Source organism: Maylandia zebra, linkage group LG14 (genome assembly GCF_041146795.1).
Source record: "Maylandia zebra isolate NMK-2024a linkage group LG14, Mzebra_GT3a, whole genome shotgun sequence".
NCBI classification, from domain to species: Eukaryota; Metazoa; Chordata; class Actinopteri; order Cichliformes; family Cichlidae; genus Maylandia; species Maylandia zebra.
Genome location: NC_135180.1, coordinates 14,786,746 through 14,803,883, shown reverse-complemented (window position 1 = coordinate 14,803,883; position 17,138 = coordinate 14,786,746). Strand labels below are relative to the sequence as shown.

Here is a 17,138-nt window from a genome sequence, read left to right as displayed (position 1 = left end):
TAGCGCACTCAGTGCTTGCGCTTGGAAGTTTAGGGGTTTTTTTGCTGTAAAAAGAAGTTTTCTTCCCACGCACGATGGACGCTAATGTTTTTGTCACTTTTTATGGAATCAAACTCAAAGTAAGGTCAGTACTTCCACGCTTTAAACGCTGCACGCTCATACTCTCTCCCACAATCGATATGTGAACCATTGTTGATCTGCACACAGCTGTTGTCACTAACGGCGCACTCGCTTACGTCACTGTCATGAGACATTCTCGCAAAAAATCACGGTTTTAGTAACGCAGCGTTCCTACGGGAAAGTAACGGTAATCTAATTACCGTTTTTGCAATAGTAATCCCTTACTTTACTCATTACTTGAAAAAAGTAATCAGATTACAGTAACGCGTTACGCGTTACTGCCCATCTCTGGTTGTAGCAGAGGCTTATAAGAGTATGGGTTTTCTCACAACTATGGATTTAGTAGAAACGTTCCTCCACTGTTTACTTTCTGGCCCCGGACACATCTAGCCGGTGAGGAAAGTAAACATTCTCTTGTGTTTTTGCAGAGATGTTTTTTGGTTCTTTTGGATTTTTCTCTATGTGAAAATGAGCAAAATCATCAAGAAAATGTTATAAGTTTACAAAAACACGCAAACTCAGATGTGAATTATGCTGCAGAAAACAATTTGACTAAAAAAACAATACCCTGACACTTCAAGACCAAAACCTCAAGAAGATCAAGAAGCATTCACATGAAAATGTGGGTTTAAATGAGCTGAAGATGCGCCAGAAGTTCTGTGTTACATTTAAAAAGCTAGAAGGAGGTTTTCATTGTCAGCTGGCCTGCCGATTTATCTTAAGTATTGTGGATGAGTACATTCTCCACACATTAAACAATGCACATAATCTGACAAAGAAAAAAAACAGAAAAGAAGAAAACCCCCAGAACCTTTACAACAGGGAGGTTACTGCAGGGAGAAAACTGCAGAGACCAACGCAAACGATATCCAGAGGGATGTTTTTGGAGAGCTTTACGACTTTAACGTGTTTTCTGCAGCTTCCAAAGCACATTCCATGTACACATGTCCAGCCTGTCATATTTCATGCTAATCGAACACTCTGAGGTGGGTGACAGGGGTGAGAATCTGACAAATCAAAATGCAAGAGAAATCAGATGAACTTCTCCCAGAAAGCCCATACATTTGAGAATGTGTATGTTTTTGTTGGATGAGCCAATACCACCCACCCCCATTACCCCCCAGCAGGGAAGGAAAAAAAACACAGTTTAAAATATTCAAGCTCATATGACACGACTGCACAGATGTCTGGAAGGGATTCGGTTACCCGAAATTAAAGAAAAGACTGCGAAGGATTTTCATTACGTGTGCACAATGAATAAAAATGTTCAGTGGATACAATTGTTTTTATATCTAAATCATAAATGCTGATAGATACTAGCACAGCTGATAGACCGATTCTCACTTTGAACTCTTTCTGTGGTATCGAGTGAAGCTTTCAGGCTGTTAAGACCCAAACTGCAATGTTTCTCAGCACTTCTTTCTGCTGAGTCAGCGCTTAATGAAGTGCAGCGGGAAACACGTTGAACACATCTGTGTGGCTGATATTAAATATTCCCTTGGTGTAAAAGCTGTGTAACTAAGTCATACATAAACTATAAGTAAGTCATTTGTCACTGCAAGGATACAACTCATGCACGAGCACACCGTGAAGTCATTTCTTTGCTCGACTGTTAGACAAGCCTGTAATATGTGTTTCCAGCTGGCTGAATTCCCACTTGACGTTGCAGCTGTGAGGCAAAACATGGAAACATTTACAATACAAACACCCCCGAAACACAATAGAGCCTATATGAAGGCTTCTTTTCTGAGTATAGAAGCATTCTGAAACATTAATTCGTTCTAAATTTTACTTAGTTTAATGATGCATTTGTTGGAGTTGAAGTCATTTAGTGTCAAACTACAGCAGGCATGTTAAAAGGGCGTGATACTGATCACTTTTGCGGTCTTTGTCCTGGTGGAAGAGAGGACCAGCTCTTTATCCTCTTGAGAGCGTTTGCCTGACCAGTCTGGATGTGCTATGTGACCACATCACCGAGTGTCCTATGAGGATGCAAGACTTCCTGTTCGGTCACTCTTGGGATAACCTCTCTGTCTTTTTGTGGATGATGTGGTTCTAAGCTTCATCATGAAATGACCTCTAGCTAGCACTGGATGACTTGGTAACTGAGTGTGAAGCAGCGGGAAGGAGAATCAGCACCTCCGAGCCTCAGGCCATGCTTCCTACGTTCCTCTCCACACGAGCTGTGGTTAGTGACCGAAAGAATGAGATCAAGGATACCAGCAGCTGAAATGAGTTTCCTCTGTAGGGTGGAGGGCTCTCCTGTAGAGAGAGGAATAAGAAGCTGAATCATTAGCAAAGGGCTCAGAGTAGAGGACTTCTGGGCGCCTCCTAGGTGAGGCGTTTCAGGCATACCCCGGGGCAGACCCAAGACATGCTGGGGTGATTCATATCTCTCAGCTGGCTTGGGAATGCCTCAGTGTCCACCCTGGAAGTGCTGGAGTAAGTTGCAGATTTCAATAAGAATCCACACTGTAACCAGCTTTTCTCTGCTCTTTTCCATGTTTTGAGTTAGAAGAGACCCACGCTGTCCTCTCATTTTCTATACTCCAAGTTTTCACTGAAAATTATAGCAAATACACCCTTCAATCATGTTCACATCGTCTTTATAGAAACAATCATTTCACCATTTTTAAAAAAGCAATTGAACACAATGTTGGGAAACAGTGTTTCACAGGTACAACAAACAGTGATATCACACTGTACTCAAGCTGAGCACACTTCAGCATAAATGAAAAAGAAGAGTGGAACTTAAAACTGAACGATCACCAGCGAACAGTCTTTCGGACTGCATGATCACCTTCTGTGGCATGAATTAGCAAATCATGGACAAGTATATGGGAAAGACGACATCCAAAGTGTTCTAGAGGAAGCTTAAAAAACACGATAATGGACTCAACAGTTTCAGCCATCGAGTGGAAATACAGAACTAATGAAGAGAGCCAGCTTTCACTAATCCTTTCCCACGCACCTCTCTCTGCGTTTCAGTGCACGAAGAGGCTGTTCCACCCTGATAACAAGTGGCCAAGTGTGCGTTTCAGCGGGCAATTTAGGGAAAGCAAACTAACACAATGGAAGAGAGGAACGGGCAGACAGAAAGTCGGAGGGAGGGGACCAGGATGAGAGTGAGATTATCCTAAAATCCCGTGAGGAAGTCATTGTTTCCATCCTCTTAAAAATACACAAGCAAGCACAAACACACACACACATGCATGCACACACCAGCATGAGTATCTTCTATCACACGGATGCACAGACAGTATATAAACACAAGTACAGGCGCACAGAAGCAGCGAGGCTCACAAATAAATAAATAAATGGAGAGAAGCTGGAGAACAATAAACCCATTTAGAAACTTCTCCTGTCTGGGTTCCATTTAAACTTCACCCACTCACAGCATCCCTGCATGGGGCAAATATCAGAAAGCTCTGTGTTCCCTGCTTCCTCCTCAACCCCTCTCCTTCCCTCTCCCTTAGTCACAGAAGCTCCCGTTATATCTCATTATGACACACACACAACCTCCAACGACGCATTACTCATCGTCTCACTGCAGTGCTTTCAGACTCCCTTTTGTACTTACGAAAGCCAAATCTTTTCACAAGTACGGAGATTTAGAGAAACTTTCAGACGTCTCTTCACTCGCTCGGTGGATTTTCCCCATGTGTTTGATTGTTTATTTCGGCATTATGACCCTGATTAAGGGCCACAGGGCTTTAAATTTAAACTTACAATAGCAATTAGATTCAAAACAGTTAAAAGCTTGGGTTTAGACTTAGGTTAGTATGAAGGAGTAGACTGAATTGGCTTTTTTTAATGGCGATTAGACACTCATCAAATGAAACGCTCACATTGATGAAACTGAAAAGTTTCACTCGTTTAAAACCTGCCTGATCAACTGTGAGACTCGTCCACGATTAAGTACGGGTTAAGGTCAGCAGGTCAGAGTTTATGTCCCTAAGTTCTCATTCTCAGAGAAATAGAAATGAGTACATGTGTGCCCAAGCAGCACCTTTCTCTCTATCTCCATAGCAGTGGGCTTCCTGCCAAAGGATTGCTCAGCATTTACAAGACAGAATGAGAGAAGAGGTGGAGAGTCAGGGAGGGAGGAGGGGCAACATACAGTATGGGACTGTGGGGCTTAAAAAAGAGCAAAGGACCATGCAGCTCATGAAGAACGTGAGACAGACAGAAAGCAGCAGGACAGGCAGAGAAAGCAGACACACGCAGCTTATCTCTAATTGCCCCATACAACACACACACACTTAGAGGAAAAAGCAGATAGGAAAACAGCACACACATTTATTGACTTTCACAGGCAAACAGACATTTTCTCTCTCACACACATTCAGGAAGAAGCAGCAGCAGCATGTTTCTGAGGTTCCTTCGGGCAGCGAGCCTGCTGTCGATGTGTTTGTGTCTGCCTTCGGACTACGAGGATGCTATCGAGTTCAACTACGGTCCCTCCTACTACAATGAAATCGCAGAGGAAGAGACGCCAGCACGTAAGTGTGGAAATGTGTGTGCATGTGTGAGTGCTGGGCCTGCACCTTTATCAAATCAAGGCTCTCGGATGTATCGACCGTATTAATTGTCAAAAGCATGAAATTGAGTTTCTTTTTTTAGATTCATGTATGGATGAGTAAGACTGGGACACTAGTTTCCACAACACTTTTGTCTTTTGATGTATTGTGCATCAGCAACAAAAAAAATGGGAAGAAACTGTAGAATCGGATCGATATGATAATCGAGGAGGGAGAAAGAAGGTCTGATGAAGAAGAGGGTAAAAAAGCAAATCTTTCACAGCTTGAGAAAAAACTGAAAATCCTCCACAAGTTGGTGTCTTTAAATAAATAAAGAAGGAAAAAGAAAAGAAGAGCAGAGATTAGAGATTAACATGTATGTGGTTTGTATAGTGTACAGGCAGCTGGCAGAGACAGAGTTTCTGTAGGAGTTTACAGCCACAATCAGCGGTCACCAACAGCAGAAACACTTTGGTATATCTTTAAGAAATTCCTCTCTCAGCTGTCGTTTAGACCTGTATGTGTGGGATGAAAAGAGCGATGAATGAAAGGGAGAAAGTGAGAGTGAGTGTTTGTGTTTTTTAAGTGTCCAACTGGCCCTCCGCAGCTCGAATTTTGCATTTGTTAGCTGTTTAAAACCTGGCAGGAGGTGTAATTGTGGCACTAGCGGTTAACAGGCAGAAAATAGTCTGGGATATGATTAAAGAGGTAAATATTATACTGGGCGAAACAAATGACTGAGAATAGTAAAACAAACAAACACAGTTTACAGCAGCAGAGGTGGGGGGTTGTTTCGGCCCCCCAGAGAGGGTGCAAGAAGGAGAAAATCACGTGAGTTTGAGTGCAGGTCTGTGAGAGGTCAAAAAGCTCGAAGGAGACACAGATCACTGCTTCTGACCTGCTCAAATCTCCGAATCTCTGAGAGGAATTTGAATTAATGAGGCCACATGACAGGGGTCATGACACGGCAAATTTCAAAATGAATGACAGGCTAGAAAAATAACATGTAGCAGACGAGTGGACCAATTTGTTGAGTTATGCTTTGCTCAAACACACAGACACTGACTAGTTGTAAAAGGAGCATACTGCTGAGTACTGCCACTCAATATAGAAGCTATTCAGTGCTTATTTCCTGTTGAATACTGCTTAAATGTGCAGTAATTTGGAGATTATTTCATTTTAAAAATTTACTCAATTTACTCAAGTTCACACAAGCTCAAGTTAGAGCTTTAACAAATGAAAACATACATAAAAATTCTTATTTATTTTCAATATTGTCAAGTTACTTATTGTCAGCAGATTAGACATGTGACCCACAGAGCTGACAATGAGCCTTCTAAACAAAAAAGAGGCTAGTTTTAAGCTAATATTATGCTAGCTAATTTGAAGCTTGAGTGTCCTGAAAAGAAATAAATCATATTTTCCATTGATAATCATCTCGATTACATTCTCACATCATATGAGAGTTTATTCGCTAAGTATCCAGTGTCCCACAATGTTTGAATCACTTCAAAGAAGCTTTCACTAACGCCAGCTAACAGCAGCTATCAGAGACTAATAGCAGCTAACAGTGGCTAGCACTGGCAAAAACAGCAGTGCTTACCAACAGAAAAGTTCAGGATATCCTTAACAACACACCTCACTGTTATCAAACAGAAGTGAGCTTTAATTACTTACTGACGCATATTGAAATCCTTTCACAAACTTTAACAGCCTCCTCCAGAGTAAATAGACATGGACACCTAGCATATTGACAGCTGAGGTAAACAGCAAACTCACAGCCTTCACTCTATGGATGAACAGCAGCTAGAGTTGTTTGTCCTACACTGGCTACCGTAGCTAGGATTTTGCACTTGAATCGGGAGTGGTAAGAAAACTGAATTCAGCTAAATGCAATCTGCAATCTACTGGCATCTAGTGGTGAGATTTTGCACATCGTACCTTTAAACAATTTTAAATATACATTTAGAGTAGATCATCGAAGTAACCACTGACATCTTTAAAAACTAGGGTCTATGCATCTAAAAGTTATTATTTTCACCCACTTACACTCTCTTCTACTAAAATCACTCAAAAACCAAGCTCAGCTCCCTTAGATTGAGAAGCCCCAGGGTCCAAAGTGCATGACCCTTATGTCTAATTGACTTTGAGCACTGAGAACAGGAAGCCAAAACAAACTGTGTAGGTCTGTAATAGTACCCCTCTGGAATATGTCTGCAGGTATAAACAGAGGTCGAAAAGGCTCAACAGTTAACCAGAACAGCGTGTCTGATACAGTGACCTACATATTCTTACTCCTGGATTGTTTTATCCCCCTTTTCCATATGTTTCGGAATACTCATGCTATCTCTCCCAATGTTGTCAGCAGGTCTTGACCTTCCTTTTCAACCCCCCACACCGCCCATCTGTCTCCTCATTCACAGCAGAAAACCCAATAAGCTCACAGGAAAAGCTCCTGCTTTGTGAGCTATTTGTCAGATTTCATTCTCACCCTCTTTCTCCCAACAACTTAACATCCTCTTCTGCGCTTTTACCATCTTCCTCCAACTATGCCCACTAATGCCTTTGTGGCAGTCAGCTATTCAAGCAGAATTAAATCCATTTCCTTCTTAAGATTGAAGTTGACCTTAAAGTTTCTGTTAAAGCTGGAAGAAAATCGGAAATGAATTTAAACATATCCTGCATGCACACTTTCAAGCTACAGCCGCAACTCCATCTGGCAAATAACTGCAGAAAGTAAAAGCTCAATTTTTTTCAGCTAAACAAACACTTTTTCTAAATAAAAGTCTGATACGTTGGTGATCTTTTTTCATATATTCAGCACTTTTCCTATATTGATACATAACTGATAATGGAGTAACTGAATTCCGTATTCTTATTTTTTTTCCTGTCTTAGTGGCCTTACATATACATTAAGTATAAATGCACAATTTAAGAACAAGACGTGCAATTTCTCTGGACCTGTTCAATGACAAAGTTAATGAATCTTGATATGATTTCAGTAGAGTTCCTGAGGAGTAACTCTTAGATTCTTTTTGCAGGAAAAGTCCATCTGGATCTCTGGGGAGGTGCAGGAGATAGGGGTGTGGCTAGCTCTAGAAGCTGTAGAAACCTGAATGAGTTCATCGTCTGTTGGATGTTTAAACTTTTCTCTTTTTCTTCTTTTTACCTTCTCTCTTTGCAGCCACACCAACTTCAGCCCCCTGCCGTTCTTCAGAACTGACCAAATGGGACAAGATGTTCTCCATGTTGGAGAACAGTCAAATGAGGGAGAACATGCTGCTTCAGTATGCCGATGATATCATCAAGGTGGAGATGGGGTCACTGCGCAGTGAAATGTTAAGGTCGGTTGTAAGACTGAGAAGTCATGCAATCAGCATCAGGTCATTATGGTTGAAGATGAGCAGCAGAGAAATGAGTGTTTGTGATTAAGCCAAAGACAATTCAAGGTCTCAGCAACCTAGACAGGACTAAAAATAAAATGGTAAACGGCCTGTATAAAAGTGTAATCAGATTTAATCATTTCATCACTTTGCTTAAAAAAGCAAAGTGATGAAATGCCCATCGCCTCGTTAATGTAGCTCTGCTTCAGAACAAAATCCTGAACTGATCTGCTTCAAATTAATTTAGCAGATTTCTCAGCAACTATAGCAAATTCCTTGTCTGCACATATTTAAACCTCTTCAGCTGAAAGGGTTCAAATCACTCATATTGATTCTTGGTTCTATATTGTCAGGTTTGTAGCTCAGTATGGTGGGTCCTGTGGGGCGGCGGTGGAGAATGCAGGAAGAAGGATGGAAATCCAGCTGAACAGCCGTCTCAGAGAGACTCTGGAGCTCCTCAAACTCAGACATCGGGATTCTCCTGCGGCTGCTGCGGGGAATTCCAACCAGCTGGAGACAATGCTACAAGAGCTCCTCTCTGCAGCACAAACACAAGCATCCAGACTTTCCAAGCTGGAGACCAGCTGCTTTAGCAGCCCAGGAGGGATGAATACCAAGGCAGGATTTCATCCTCTGAGGGGTGGAGAGCAGGGGCACCATGAGCAAGAAGTCACAACAACAGAGGCCACTTTAGAAATGGTGCTGGCTGCACTGCAAGAAGTGAAGGTGGAGATGGAGGAAGCCCTGAGATCTTCGAGGCAAAGATTCTTGCCTGCAGGTATAACACTGACCTTACTATCAACCATCCCTATTTGTCTTAAACTGTGATTTCCTGTTATTTCTATTTGTGTTCATAGCTCTGAAACAACACCCTGCTTAATTTTTTTCTGTATTAATTCATTCTGGAAATAAGAGATTCAGCTAAAGCTGTTTGCACCGGCAGATACTTACAAGTATTTGTAGAAATTTACAAGTAGGATTAGACTCAAGTAAAAACATGAAAAGATGATAACAAAGAAAAGCTTTGGACAAAACTCCTCATGGGTAATGAACCCTTATTGTAAATTGTTAGCAGAGTTAACTGGGTTCCCTGAAATTAACACTGACTAATAAATATAAGATTAGGCTCAGCAAATTTAACTGAGGAAACTTGCAGCAGAGCATCACTGATATCAGTACAACAACTTTATTTCCTAGAATAAATCAAATGAAAGCCACAAAAGGGCTAAATTATACTCTTCATCTTATGCGTGCACTTATACACAAAATTATAAATCTGGCCTAAACAGTGAACAGAGGGAGGTGTAATCATTAGCCAGTTGCCGCAAAAACCACACCAAAAGAACCCTGGGAAAGTAGGACCAGATGGAAACCATCATGAGCGCACACAAACACAGAATGGATTTTTCACTATTATATTCTGAGTGGCAGGAACCTGAAACGAGATCTCCGGTTTTAAGTAGGGAGCGTGTCTGCTAACTGGAGGGAGAAAAAAAGCGAGTGAAAGAAAGAGGGCTGGAGAGAGAGAGAAAAATCTTGAGTTAAAACTCAATACTTAAAAATGCATGACAAAGAATGGAAAATGAGAGATGTTACGCTGTGTAATGTGCAAAATGTGCACAGTTCAGAACACATTTCCTCTCGCACACAATCAGGGCTGCAGAGTATCAAGCTCATCCTGATCAAACACCTGTGAGCTCTTCCTTTATGGAATAACTGTGAGCTTAAACAGGATTATTTTATGCACACAGGATATACCGGGAACATTATGCAAACAACAGGAAATGATCCATAAACACAACTAAGAGTTTATATGCTTAAGCAGCAGGCAGAGCAAACACTGACTTGTATATTAGGGGTTATTAATGGGACTTACCAGATTGTTAGACAAAACTTTACCAGGATGTTTTCTTTGTTGTTCACAGCTGATTGTTGGGAGTATTTTTAAACAGTGTGTATTTAGTTACTTATTCCCCAACTCAGAGACTTATCTGGATTTATCAGGACCAAATTAGAAAACCCAATCTTAATTTTCTACAAGTTGGACAGGCGATACAGAGACACTAAGTCTGTAAGCCAGTTAAATCATTATTGCACATAAACAGTGATGATTTCGTTTCAAAGCGATGAAAATCAGAAAATCATAAACGGTTAATTTTATGATTTCATATAAGCGAAATAACTATAAATGGCTATTTCTAAAAAACACTCGGATGCTAGACTGGATCTAGCCACCCTGCTACACCCCCACCTCACACCAGCTCCAATAATTCAGAGCTGACAATGCTGACAATGTGCAGTTACACTCCATTATGTAACGCAGACCAAATTGCCTAAAAGGCTTCAGTCAAAGGTGGTATACACATATGCCACACACATTTTTCTCTATTTCACATGCCAAAAAACTAACCAACAAAAGTTGGTTTGACATTACAGTGTCAAACAGTGAGAGAGTGACTTTGAGACAGTGTGTGTTTGAATGAGTAAAAACAGAGAGGAATAAGGGGAAAAGGCGACGACACAAAGTATAAAAAATCCACGAACCAGATGACCCAGAGAGGTGTGTGTCTGTGCGTGAGGTGGTGGGACAGGAAAAAACTGCCAGTGATTCATGATCTCATCACCTGACCAGTAACTGAACTCTGACTGTGTCACATTCAATCACGCTCACGCTGCCACCTATTTCAGCCTTCACTTCATATACCGTGGTACAACAACAGTAGAGGCAGCCCCAGTAAAACCACAGGGGCCCAGTAACCACAAGATAGTAATCTGACTTAATTAATCTAGCTTTAGATTTCAATTTATTTTTATTGTAGATTTATCTCTTTAGGACTCCATTAGTCTGTGTAGGAGATCAGGTCTTATGATGTAAAGTGGAACTCTGCAAGGGTAAATTTCAGGCCATTATTCTCCTTTTTCCCCCATCATACCAAATCACACATGGACAGAGCCCTGAGGGTCATCTGTTTGTTGTGCTTCATTTCATGTTCTTTCCCCTCTTTTGCTCCGTTTCTGCTCCTTCAAACATGTTCTCCTGCAAACACTTTCAACCTGCTTTTGTTGGGTAATTTTGTGGAACGCACCCTCGCAACGGCCTCTGGGAATTTAAACCGATCCAGATCGGCACCAAATTGTAGCGGTTTCCTCGCTTCTCTGCCAAGTTCAGTCAAATTTGGCTTCAAATTCTGCGTGTAATCCTGCCAAAAGACAGACAAACAATAAAAATGTAATGCCGCTTGCTGAGCTACCATTGTCTTTTCATTGTCATCATAGGTTATGCCCAACAAAATCTTTTTTTCATGAGTAACAACAAATTGACGTCCAATTTTGGGCCGTCACAGTTAAATGAAAAAGAAAACTTTGTAATGATCATATTAAATTCTCTAAACTGAACCACTATTACCACTGCAGCCGGGGGTAAAATATCTAGAATTTATTGTAATTTGTAGATTTTACCACAAATTACAGGCATCCTTTCTTACAAAATTTAAGAATTTTGCAAACAGGAGGATTTATTATTGCTGGATGAGTGCTTGAGTACTATATATGGCATAACTTCAGCCCTGATCCTCTTATCTTCCTGTTGGCTAGGTTGTGAGATGGCCCTCCTCTTCCCAATGCGTTCCAGTCGAATCTACACCTCTATCATACCAGATGTCCCCGTCTCCCTGTCCTCCTTCACTGTCTGCATGTGGTTCAAACCAACCAGCATCGCCAACAAAACCGTGCTGTTCACCTATGGAAACCGCCGCAATCCATATGAGATCCAGCTGCTGCTCAAGCGGAATGCTGCCCTCTTCACCATCGGAGGAGAAGCTCACCTGGTGGAGGCACGGGGAGTGGTGAACCCAGGGCGGTGGACCCACTTGTGTGGGGCTTGGTCCTCAGAGCAGGGCCTGGCCTCCCTATGGGCGGATGGCGTGAAGGTAGCGTCCACTCCCGGAGTGGCCGAAGGACACGTCTTACCCGACGGCGGCTCCCTCCAGCTGGGTCAGGAAAGGAACGGCTGCTGTCCTCCGTCCTTAAGCAGCGGGAGCAGCGTGGCAGGGTTTGAGGCGGGATTCGATTCTAAGTTGGCATTTGCGGGGAAGATGACGGGGGTGAACATGTGGGACAAAGTACTGTCAGAGGACAAGATTTCCCAGCTGTCTTTGCGGGAAGGCCATGGCTGTGAGCAGAGCGGGAACATAGTGGCGTGGGGTGTAACGGAGATGGTGCCGCACGGAGGCGCTCAGTTCATCTAATAGTGCATACTCTTCACTATGATCATCATTTCCACAACATTGTAAGAGTTAAATGCTCAAAGTGAAAAGACTTACAGCTGCTTTTATCATCTTTCTTCCTATAATTAAACATTTTCATTGTTTCATTGTAGCAGAGACCACAATTTTCCTCCTCATCTCACTTTTTATTACTGTAACTGCTAATACTGCAGTTTTGAACTTTGGGCATGTTCAAATAAGACAAAATCAATGCTGTGAGAGACTTAAGTTGACTTTTTTTCACCAAGCCTTTTGAACTGAGACAGTAATACACACACACAAAAAACACACTGATGCACAGTCGTCTTAGAAAACGTGTAGTTTCGCCGAGAACGTGCTGCAAGCAGTTTTTACCAAAGACTCAATTAGAGTGCAAGAAAGACAAAGAGTCTATTGTGAAAGTAAACGGGTTCTGAGCCAGTAAACAGAGTAATCACCAGACAGCCACGCAGCACAAGTAAAAGAGGGGTCTCTGACTATTACAAGTGATTATCTTGTATTGCACAACATGTGTTTTTTAGAGTACCAAAGCATTTTTCATCTTTCTGTTGAGATGGCGAGTGCAGTTCATCAAAACATGCAAAAAAAAAAAAAATAGAAACCCAAACAGAGGAAAATGTTCTCCTTTTTTTTTTTTTTTTTTTTAGCATTTTAACTATTAATGTAACAGAAAAGACATTTGCTTTTATACCTTTTAAGTTTTGTGGGTACAATTAGCCATGTAATCCAACCCCATTACAACCAAAAGCACAGGCATCATACTGTTACCTGTGACTGAAAACTGCTGTACTTGTTATCATTTTAAGCATGACTGACTGTTAACTACAAATGTGCTTTTTTAACTAGCTTACCATTTTTTTTATTGCCATGAACTTTTCTTTGAAAGCTTTGAAAGAATTTCCAAACAATATATTTCTAAATTTGTACTCAGTGTTTACATTCATACGAGTTACGTAACTCCTGTTTTGCTTTCGGTTTCTTTGTCAGTGCATAGTTGTCATTTAAGTAGAAGGTAAAGTTTTCTTTTGATCCTGCATAAAGTAAGAAGAGTAAAACTGTTGAATTTGCCATGTGAGGTTTGATAAAAGAAAGTGAGGATAATGTTTACACAGTCTTTTATGAACTAACTTGTCTTGTATTATACTGTAAATTGTTTTTATTATTGTGAAAATGTAAAACTGAATGTATTTTGTACATAAATATAGTTTTTCATAACAGGACTAGATTAAATAAGTGAGGTATGAATAAAAAAGTATCCACTGTCCAAATTAGGAGTGTTTATGTATTTTTTCAAAATTTAAAATATTCAATTTTGACAAGATTTCCAACACCACTCCGTACCACGACAAACCCTCCACCGTGTTTTACAGATGGCTGTAGACACTAACTGTTGTATTTATCTCCTGAACTCCTCTTTACATACTGACAATGACTTGAATCAGAAATTTTAAATCTGGAACAGAACTGTTGAGTGATTTTCAGTCCAGTTCTTGAGTAATGTGGCATATTTCAGCATTTCCTTCCTGTTTCCCTTCCGTAAGAACTACTTCTTGACAGCCGTCCTTCCACTGAGATGATGTCTGATGAGGCTTCAGCGAACAGTAGACAATCAGCTGAAGGGCAGATCCACCTCTGAGGGTCTGTGTCAGGACTTTGCTGGATTTATTTCTATTTTTGTAAGTACATGGATTTCAGATACTGTTCACCTGCTATAGATAGTTTTTCTTAGATCTGCCACTTCCCCTTTAGTGTTCCACTTCTTCAGTTTCCTCAAACTTTTATGTACACACTGCACAACGTGCTGAGATGTGCCAAAGTTAACAGCTGTTTGGGAATCTCTTTAAATCTGGTCACTGTTGGCATTGTTCACATTTTCAGCTAAAGAAATGGGAACAAATTAAATGTTTTTGTAACAAAGTTATTGAGGATACTGTTTAAATTTGGTTCTTTGCTATGTTGTTTGAATGAAACTCAAAGCCGTTTTTTTTTAACTTATCTGGTGCAAAATCACAACAAAAGTTGCATCAAGGCATTTTATAGTGTAAGGTACACACACTGGTTCATCCCTTGAGTTAGGTGTCTTTTTATGCTTTTTAGGTCAGTGTGAAGCGGCTTGAAAAATATTCCTCTGAAAAGTGTGAGGTACAAGGAAAAAACAACAATTAAAATTTTAAAAGGCTTCACAAAGCCCGGAGAAGTATCGCTCAAGATCACTTAAAAAATTACAAGACAATCTGCCTCCTTGGAAGCAAAACATAAAGAAATAAGGAGCGGCCCAAAACCTTTGCACAGCACTCGATGTCACAACCACATTTTTGCAAATTATACTGTATTTAATCTCTTGCTGATTAAAATTGATTCAGTGATGTCTGTGACTGTGGGGAAATTGCCTGCAGACTTTCTGCAGCTCACATATGCTTACAGTTTACTGCTGCACATCCTGCTTGGACCCAGTTTCTTCCCGCAGCTACAACCTCCGTGTAACTGTGACCTGTTACAGAATCACCTTCCACATTCACTCACATACATTTCACCGAGTCTTCACTCACTTTTCTCGCCCTGCCATGTATTAACCTTACAGTCCAAGGAAGAGCCAAAACCGACACGCAGCTTTGATAGATAGACGACAGATTCCAAGCCTCTCTGCTAACTTAAGGTTTTACTCAGAGATTGAAAGAACCCTTGGCTCTAAACCCCTGTGGGGCCAAACGGTGAGTGCGTGTGAGACTGCTGTAGCTATAAAACCTTCACCCAGTATCCTGCTGTTGGTTTCCTGTAACTAGGAATCACACACACATGCTTATTAAGCACGGAACTCACTATTCTCCTATAAGACCGAAACTCAACACGCACCACCAAGGACAAGACGAAGGAGAAGAAGAAAATATCGCATGTGGCAACAGACGCACACGCATGTTAGGTTTCAGAACAAAGGTTCGCAGGCTTCTGGCTTGTTAAAGACGTCACCATGAGGTTTAAATGGTTACAGTACAGCACATTTAGAAGGTGCTCAAACTTGGAAACCGTCATGGTTACATTAAAAAGTGCAGAATGAAAGATAAATGTGAACTTGCTACAAATTTTTTAAAAAGCCTTCGAGCAGGACTTGCTCACTTTCATCTGGTTTCTCATTCCAGATTCAATATCAGTCGGTCGATCCCTGTCGAGCTGGATTACAGCCACCGGACTACTTAAGTGTACAGAACTTTCAAACTATCGCGTTTTCTGTCTCTTTTATTTCCCTTTTCTCTGCTTCTTTCTGAGCCCACAAGAAGGCTAGGTATTCGTGTGCACTTTCATGTCCAGTAGTCTAGTAAAAGGTGATGACTTTGAGGGTGTCGTGTATCTAGTGGAAAGAAATGTTAGAGCTATATTTTTAAAACAGCCGTTACATACATGCATCTCTGGAGGAGCCGGCAATCAGGAACTCGATACGTGCGGAGACTACAGAGTGCAAATGTTGAAGTGAAAAAGCATTACAGTGACACTGAGGTATTATTATTACCTTCCCTAATTTATCAGATTCATAAGTCTGACTGTGATGTAAAACTCTGCGAGGGCCAACGACTCAAACAGCCAGAATCCTGGGATGATATGTAGAAAAATCCAAATGTGAGTAAACCACACTTTAGTGTAATAGCACATTGAGCATATTGTTTGTAGCATGAATCCTTGTATTTTTCACTATTTTCAATTGCGTAACAGTGCACGTCTGTATTTGCAAGTTGTTGCTTTTATTCCATTCCTTTGTGCTTTGGCTGATTGAATGTGGTGAAAGCATTTTGTAGGGAAAAGTTGTTTATTTAGTCATCATTTAGCAGCAGTTACTTCAACCTTAAGTCTTTTTGGCAGCTTCTCTTTTCTTCCCCCTCGTATTTCATGTATCCAAATGAAAATAAAAAGACATCCCTTTTTTTCTCTTTTTGTTAAGAAACCAGTAACACATTTATGGACTATGGGTGCTAATTGTCTTGCATCTATAATCAAAGCCCAAGTCTGGCAAAAACTCACCTGGAAAACCAGACAGTGAGGAGATAATCTGTTTCATGTGCCGAGCTGCTGGCAGAACAGTGGGAGCATCGAGCACCACTTTGGTGGGCATCCCACTGTGGTACAGTGTGAGGTAATTAGTGTGTGTGTCTGCACATGAGGTTATAGGTTCAACATGTTCCCAGAGGCACTGACTGATTCACATAAAAAAACATAACAGCACATCCAAATACATATACTCAGGCCCTCCCTGTATTATCCTATGATCATGTGTGCGTGTGAGGGAGCATGTGTGCCTCAGGGTAAACAGATCTCCATTAAGCAGGGCTGACTATGGACCCTGGACCTTTAGGGACCTCACTAATGAGCAACATGTATGTTAAAAAGGGGTTAAAATGGCTTCAAAAAAACATAGTGGGCGTAGCCTTCTGTAACCACTGACTGGAGGTCAGCTCAGTTACCCTCTCTGACCTGAGCTGTTAAGTAGGGAAGTTGAAGAAAACAGTAATGAGATCAGTGCCTGAGGACAATGTCACCTTATACTCCTCCCCAGTCCTCCCTTCCCTCACATTAGTTCTGCCTCCAGAGCATGTAGGTATTATCGGGCCTTCAGGAGAGATATTTAAAAAGAATGACATGAAAGCGATTAATAGGCAAAAACAACCACCCTGCATTAGATGTCTTGATCAAAAAAGAGAGAAAGTAGAAGCATTTACAAAGACTTTCTGTAGCATCCACAGGGGCTACGGCAAGAAACACTGTGCAAACAAAAAAGGTAGCAGTTCTCCTTCCTCCAAACTAATTCTTATACATCAAAGCTCCACGAGGGACACAATGACGTATGTGACATGCATTGTATG

The 17,138-nt window shown here is 41.1% G+C and overlaps 2 protein-coding genes across 4 annotated transcripts in view; one reads left to right on the top strand and one right to left on the bottom strand.

Moving 5' to 3' along the window:
- The window catches only part of veph1 (ventricular zone expressed PH domain-containing 1), a 91,082-nt gene that overhangs the window by 57,163 nt on the left and 16,781 nt on the right, over positions 1 to 17,138 (bottom strand). The gene's annotated exons all lie outside the window — the stretch shown is intronic.
- ptx3a (pentraxin 3, long a) lies at positions 4,273 to 13,556 on the top strand. The gene is made up of 4 exons (XM_004561363.4): positions 4,273 to 4,622; positions 7,825 to 7,984; positions 8,377 to 8,801; positions 11,618 to 13,556. The coding sequence occupies exons 1-4, from the start codon at positions 4,487 to 4,489 to the stop codon at positions 12,268 to 12,270; spliced, it is 1,374 nt and encodes a 457-aa protein (XP_004561420.1). The 5' UTR covers positions 4,273 to 4,486; the 3' UTR covers positions 12,271 to 13,556.

What these genes read in the sequence shown, in the direction of transcription:
- ptx3a (XM_004561363.4), top strand. Translation starts at nt 4,487, where the DNA reads ATGTTTCTGAGGTTCCTTCGGGCAGCGAGCCTGCTGTCGATGTGTTTG. An exon ending in CTGCGCAGTGAAATGTTAAG is followed by an intron (nt 7,985 to 8,376) that starts GTCGGTTGTAAG and finishes CTATATTGTCAG; the next exon opens with GTTTGTAGCTCAGTATGGTG. An exon ending in GCAAAGATTCTTGCCTGCAG is followed by an intron (nt 8,802 to 11,617) that starts GTATAACACTGA and finishes CCTGTTGGCTAG; the next exon opens with GTTGTGAGATGGCCCTCCTC.